At 34.1% G+C, this 7583-nt stretch overlaps 1 protein-coding gene across 1 annotated transcript; it reads right to left on the bottom strand.

The window, feature by feature from the left end:
• Positions 1-2201: 2201 nt before the first annotated feature.
• LOC149552065 (coniferin beta-glucosidase-like) lies at positions 2202-5293 on the bottom strand. The gene is made up of 11 exons (XM_089787535.1): positions 4906-5293; positions 4742-4808; positions 4578-4636; positions 4410-4485; positions 4154-4313; positions 3792-4044; positions 3576-3691; positions 3197-3449; positions 3004-3106; positions 2782-2890; positions 2202-2672 (listed from the first exon to the last, which is right to left on the bottom strand). The coding sequence occupies exons 1-11, from the start codon at positions 5035-5037 to the stop codon at positions 2489-2491; spliced, it is 1512 nt and encodes a 503-aa protein (XP_089643661.1). The 5' UTR covers positions 5038-5293; the 3' UTR covers positions 2202-2488.
• Positions 5294-7583: the final 2290 nt, after the last annotated feature.

The following is a 7583-nucleotide window of genomic DNA, read 5'->3' on the forward strand; positions in this document are numbered from 1 at the left end:
ATAACTGATTTTCTTTTTACATATTGTGAGCTCTAGTTGTACCTTTTATTTTTCAATTTTAATCAACAATATTTTTTAATTGAATATTCATTAGTTTGCTTGTATTGAATGAATTTTTTGTATCTGCATAGTCATTTCATTTTGTAATTGTTCATCATATAAACAATAAAACAACCAATCACATTTGACTGGAACTATAACACTTTGTATTTATGATATTTATATATAAACTAATACAAACTGTATATACGAATCCTCATGCAACATCTAAACAGAAAAATAAAAATAATTAACCTGATTCTATTTACTTCTCTATCATCTAGTGCCTTCTCTGCCAGTGATTGCCGATAGCCAATGATGATAATTTTGTGGATTCAATCCAACATTCCTTTGGTATCAGAGCTTTGAAAACTTTAAACTTAGAAAAGACTTCAGATTTATTTGCCATCATATATATCCATACTTTTCTAGTACAGTCATCAAGGAATGTAACAAAAAATTTTGAATCTCCTAAAGAGCTTACCTCAACCGGACCAAAGACATCCGAGTGTACAAGTTCCAATGGTTTCTCCTTGAGATCATGTCCATCTTTCAAGAAGTTGACCCACTTTTGTTTTCCCTAAAGACAATGTTCACAAAATTGCAAGTTTGTTGATTGGAGACCCGGTAGTTGATCCCTTTTGAGCATTAACTCAAGGCCCTTTTTGCTCATGTGGCCTAATCTTTGATGCCAAAGTGCTACATCGCTGCCCATGACTGTCATAGCAGCCCCTATTTCAGTAGGCTTCTCAAGGAGATAAAGATTGCCAACTTTTTTTCTCTTGGCAATTATTCTCGAACCCTTGGTAACTTTCCAAGTATCTGGATATAAGAATGGATAATATCCTTGGGCAAAGAGCTAACTAACTGAAATTAGATTTCGCTTTAATTTGGGAACATGGCGAACATCTTTTAACAACCATTTCCCTCCATCTTCCAGCGGTAACAAAATGTCACCTTTGCCAACTATTTCGCAGGATTTGTTGTCTCCAAGAAATACCTCTCCAAATTGACCACCATGTCCGTACATGAAGTAGCATGGAAAGAAGCTCCGGAATCTATCACCCAAGAATCTGATTTTGTGTCACTTGTAGAAAGAACTAAAGCACTTTCATCTTTCTCATAGGCTGTATTTGCTTCCATGTTTCTCACATTTTCTTGTGCTTTCTTGTAAGCCCGACAATTTCTCTTTGTGTGGCTAGGCTTACCACAAAACCACCATTCACCATTCCTACCTCTTGACCTTGAACGATTGGGAGACTTTGATCTGCGCTGATTGTAATTATTATTTCCTCTATGATGGCTTCTTCCTCTTCTCTCAGTGCTGACCATAGTGAGAGCATCACCGGATGAGGAGTCTTTGTTACTCCTTCTCATGTCTTCACTTAATAAAGTGGCAACAACTTCATCATAGGCCAGCTTTGACTTCGTAGAGCTTGAAGTACTTACAGCTGTAACTACGAGATCCCAACTGTCAGGTAAAGAACATAACAAGATGATTGCTTTGGATTCGTCATCTTGAGTCATACCAACCGAGCTTGCTTGACATAATAGGGTGTTCAAATCATTTATATGATTTGACATTGCAATCCCTTCCTTCATTTTCAGTTTGTAGAGTTTCTTCATAATGAAGATTTTGTTTGCAGCCGACGCCGTTTGATACATATTCTGAAGTTTGTCCCAAACATCTTTCGTTGATGCCTCATTTGAGACATTGAACAAGACATTTTTCGCTAGTGAGAGAAAAATGGATGCCATAGCCTTGTCATCCATCTTTTGCCAATCTTCATCAGTCATTGTAGACGGTTTCTTAGACTTTCATTGCAAATTGGCTTGCCAATTTTTGCTTCAACTCATTAACGATTCTTTTGTACACTCGGATGTCTTTGGTCCGGTTGAGGTAAGCTCTTTAGGAGATTCAAATTTTTTGTTACATTCCTTGATGACTGTACTAGGAAAGTATGGATATATATGATGGCAAATAAATCTGAAGTCTTTTCTAAGTTTAAAGTTTTCAAAGCTCTGATACCAATTGTGGGGTCCATTTGCCATTGCACCAAAAGCCATGACTGTTAGTGAACATGGAACACCACATAATTAACCACCTGTGGGTAGAGAAGCACATCGAATCACCCAACAGTTTTATTGCCAAAATTAGCACGTTACGAAGTAATGATAAAGTATATTTATTCTTTAAATGGAATGACATTTTCTTCAATAATTGCTTGCCATATCTTACGCTTTAGCTGCTTTGACAGTTGACTGGTCGGCCCGCAATTTCTTATATATTCTCTTCAAATGGATTCACTTTTTAAAAAGTGATCAAACAATTGTTCTGTGTTGGTTGGGCTCGCACTAATTGTCTAAATAAGACTATCTATTTCACTTACATTCATCTTAATATATTTCCATTTTCCAAGAGTTTAGCGGCTTGATAGTGTAGTTGTGCTTAAATTGTTCTGCTTTCGTCCTTTCGAAGAAATTGCTTTACCCATTGAGCGGATTTCTTGGGGTATCTATTCTGAGAATGCATATCCACATCGTATAGCCCAAACCTCATTGTGTACCCAAATCGCCACTCAAAATTATCTAGAAGAGACCACATGAAATATCCTCGCACATCTGATCCATTCCTGCCATACACAAACACACCGCCTCAATTTCAGTAAACATCCCCTGGTAATGGAAAAATAATAAGCATACAAAGTAGTTAAAATAAATGCCTTTTGCAAGAATGATCACCTGATTGCCTTTGCCAAGTGATTCAGGTTATCACGGTGGAACTGTATCCTCCTCACGTCTTCCAATGCTTCTTGTAATGTGGCAGAGGAATCCTTGGATTCTGCATAGCCTGTTCAACCATATATGGACACCTTATCTCTTAGATTTTGTTTGTTGTAAAGGATTATATGCTGCCTCTTACATTCAAAGTTTGAATAGAACCTTATAAACGGATTAGTTTACCGTTTTCAGTGATGATAATTAGAGGCCTGTTGTAGATTTGTGTTACATATTCCACCATGCTCTGAATTCCCCGAGGCACAACATATAAACCAACCATTCCTGTCTGAAAAAAAGAGCAGAGCCATATCAGACGTTTGGTCAAACATAAAGGCAAACCACGATATAAGTAAACACAGAAATTTAGACTTCTTACTGGTTCTCCAATGGGGATTCCTTGTCTTTCGCCGGTCAAATAAACCATGGAGCCGGGATAAAGGCGTGTAGTGGCATCGAGGGAAGGAGTAGGGGTAGCACTTGCATACAGGGTCGTGTACTGGTTTATGCCGATGAAATCGAACGATCCTGCTAGCTTCTCAGACATTTCTGAATCAAAAGCTGGTAGGCGCAATCCCAATCGTTCACGCATTTCACTTGGGTAATCTCCCAATACAATTGGATCCAGAAACCTGCATTCAATTTAACAGCTTGCGATGGTCGTCAGTTGGAAACAGTATCATTGTCACTATTTCTGCAAAGCACCAGATAAGTCCGATCTGAAAAAACGCATTCTATCCAACATCTAACCCACCCACCATCGGACACTGAATGCCAGGATTCTATCGACAACTGATATGTCATCCGCAGTGTCTTCAAAGGGTTCATACCATGTTGCGCTAATCACAAATCCAATAGATCCGTCTTGAATTTTCTGGAAATCATCGACGTAGGTATGGAAGCCCCAGTTAGGATTCAACAACACCCAACAAACTAATTTCCACATGGGAGACCTGGAAGTTAAAGAAAAATACCTGATATTTGGTCCTATACGTGTTTACCGCAGCTGCATGGGCGAGCAAAACATTGTGTGCTGCAACATACGGCTCAGACATGGAATTACCAGAATCACACTTTCCGAAAGGCAAAGAACATCTTGTGGGAGGAAATAATCCAGCGGTGTAGCCCAGCGGAACAAAAAGATTTGGCTCGTTCATTGTAGCCCAGTACTTTACCCGATCACCAAAGGCTCTGAAACATATATCCGCGTAGGTTTCGAAGTCCGTTCTGCACACAAATAAAGCCGATGTATGTAAGCGACTTCCAGATTTGAACGCATCTGTTTTACTGTTTAAACTTTGAAATGGATGGGATAGAAATGTTAGAGATTGCATACATTATCTTTGGACTGAGCCATCCGCCGTAAGAGTCTTCAAGTGCGTTTGGAAGGTCGAAGTGGAATAATGTAACAAATGGTTGAATCCCGTTTCGAAGAAGAGCATTGATGAAGTTATTGTAATACTCAATCCCTGCCTGGTTGATTTCACCGTTACCCTCTGTAAACATAATAACAAGATAGCTGTCAATTTATAGTCGTTGTTCAATCCTCTTCCTCATTTTCATTCAAATTCTTGAGGCGAATAGCAATGTACCTGGCAGGATTCGAGACCAGGATATGGAGAATCTGTAAGAGTCTACCCCAAGTGATGCCATGAGCTCGATATCTTCCTGTTTTGATCAGCAATCACGGTCACTAAACACACAAGTGAGAGAGAATTGAAGGTCATAACAGATTGAAGATAAGATGATAATTTATTTACCAGGTATTTGTGATATTGATCATCCGCTACGTCTCCATTGCTTCCATCTTTTACATTTCCTGTAAGGCTCAAGTTGGTTGACAGCACCAAATTAATTTCAATAAACAGTTGTTATAATTGCACACTTGATATATATTGAAGAAATAGCACTGGAGAGAGTAGACCTGGTGAATGTGTGAAGGCGTCCCAGTTGCTGAGACCTTTACCCCCTTCTCTCCAAGCACCTTCATACTGTTTCAGCAATTAAAGGGTTTAGGGAAAAAAGAAAGGGTGGAGTAATAGAGAAGAATAAATGTGCATTGATGACAGGGGAGGAGGTGAAGGAGACCTGATAGGCAGAGGAAGCAGTTCCAAACATGAAATCCGGAGGAAAGTCGCTCCTGTCAACGCCAGCACTCGTGGAGACAATGCAGAATAACAAGCACGAAAACAATATTTGGATAAATTGGATAAATCCCATGTTTCCTGCCGAAAAAGGGCTTGTTGGTAGCAGGGCAGATACAAGGTCACTCCTGCCCTGCCCAGCATTCACGGAGACAGTACTAAATACTAGCAAGCTAAAAAAACAAAGAATTCATAATTCCCATGTTTCCTGCCAAAGAAAGATTTGTTGGTAGCAGAGCAGATGCATGCGAATAGAGAGAAATCGGATCTGGAACTTGCGTGGTAAGACAGAGTACATTATTGAGGTGTTGGAGTGCTTATCGCACAAATTCAGGGTTTTCTAATAAAGTGATTGTTTAAAGGGGTTTCATTGCGTAGAATAAAGTTGTCATCGACGAATCCCACGGCCATAGCCTGGGAATTTGATTCGGCCCTCTACAGATTAAAAAACGTATATCAGTATAAAGTTTACAAGGAAAGAATTGAAAAGAAGAAAATTTAAGTACGTATAGAAACGGTTGATCCCTCTCATTTGCTTTCTCTTGTACGCTGGGACCCATGCTTATGATTCTCTCACTCGTAATGAAGAATTCAAACATTAATCCACGATAAAGTAACTTGTTACCACTTAAAAACCCAATGATGAAGTCCGTCGTTGTTCGAGTGTCCTTGGTCAACAATACCAATGAAATGTTTCGTGGTTAGTGGACAGACAAGATGCGAATATATAGAAGGGAGTGAAAAAGAAAACAGTGGCGAGTGCCCCCTTCGTAAGATACCGTTTTATTTTGCTATTTAAATATTGCCATTTTCGTGTTTCGTGTGCCGGTGATGGGTACTTCCATTTGGATCTTCTATTTTTATGGAGGCATGGAGGGATATGGAAAGACATATAGGAATATCGAGGGATATATATATAAACTAACAGTTGAATGTTTTTCTAGATTTTCAAACAATCTAAATAGTAGAATTTAAAAAATCTAGATAATTATTCAAATAATAATTAATATAGAAGCAATGTATAATAGTATTCAAAATATTTATATACTTTAGTTTGTGGAATATATTTTTGTATTAAAAATATATTTACATGTAAATAAGATGAAATATTTAAATATAAAAATTAAAATCAAGATAGAGTTTGATACAGGTTGATATGCACGTGTGTATGTGTACACATGCATATAGGTACATACCTATTTTTTTGATGATGGTTATAAAGGTTGTATCTTTATTAAATATTTCATATGATATATTATTATTAAATATACAAAGTTCTACATTAAAAATTACAAGCGGTAGAATATTTTAAACATAATTTTTAAAGAATGGTTACAATACATGTATTTACATTTGAAATATTCAAAGATTTAGTTATAGAACAGAACTATCTAAAAGTCTATATTGTTATTGTGTCAATATTAATAGTAATACATAATTCATGTAAGAAAAACTATACAATTTTAGAAGAAAAGAGAATCTTATAAATATGCATTCTAGAATATTGGCGCACAATAAGACAGTGTTTCAAATTCACTCTTAAAAGACTCGAATGTATTAGTTACTCAAATTGTAATAAATTAATTTAAATGATTTAAAAATTTAATACACACACGCGTATGTATATACATATACATACATATACATATATATACATATGTATGTATATATATATGTATACATACATATATAATGAATTTTGAATAGAATATTTAGTTCTATTATTAAAATAATAAATTATTTTAGAAAGAGTAATCAAATAATATATATTAAAATAATCAAATTAATATTAAATAATTTTAATATTCATTTTTTAAAGATTATTTTAACATTAAATTATTTCAATCTTTTTTATTAAATTTGAAACTGTGAATTTGTTTTTAAAAAATAATTTGTTAGGTGTACAAAATTTCTATCATCTTTTAAAATTTTAAAAAAATATTTAAAAGTGAAAAGTAAGAATAAAAGTTGATTTTTTTTTAATCTAATTGGTTGAAAAAAAAATAAAAAATTAATGACTAATTAAGCATAAGAATTACAATAGTATAACCTATAAAAAATATAATAAAAAGTAATTTGAGATGAGTAATATTGTCATATTTTTAAAAAGTCATAAATAGTGATAAAAGTTAATTTTTTTCTAATCTAATTGATTGAAATAAAAAATATTAATAACTAATTAAGCATAGAAATTATAATAGTATAACCTATAATAAATACAATAAAAAGTAATTTGAGATAAATGATATAGGCATTGTTCAAAGTTGAAAAGTGATATTGTAATGTTAATAATATTTATAGATCATAAATCTAATTATGTTATAAACAATTTAAATAGTCATCAAAAAAAAAAAAAAGTTACATAGATTCACGTAAAAATATTTTACATTTCTAATTAGTTAAAATAATTTATTTTATAATTTACCATTTACTTTCACTTTTAAAAAATAAAATTAGTTAGCATGAATAAAGTCATAAAAATTGAAAAAAAGTAATTTATTAGATACTAACATATATAACTTGAAAGAAGTGATTTATTATATACTAACTTTATATATATGAGTAATTTTTTTATATTTGTAATATTTTCTATTATTTTTATTTTATATAATTTTTACAATA

Source organism: Cupressus sempervirens, chromosome 6 (genome assembly GCF_028749045.1).
Source record: "Cupressus sempervirens isolate cs-2001-9-10 chromosome 6, ASM2874904v1, whole genome shotgun sequence".
Lineage (NCBI taxonomy): Eukaryota > Viridiplantae > Streptophyta > Pinopsida > Cupressales > Cupressaceae > Cupressus > Cupressus sempervirens.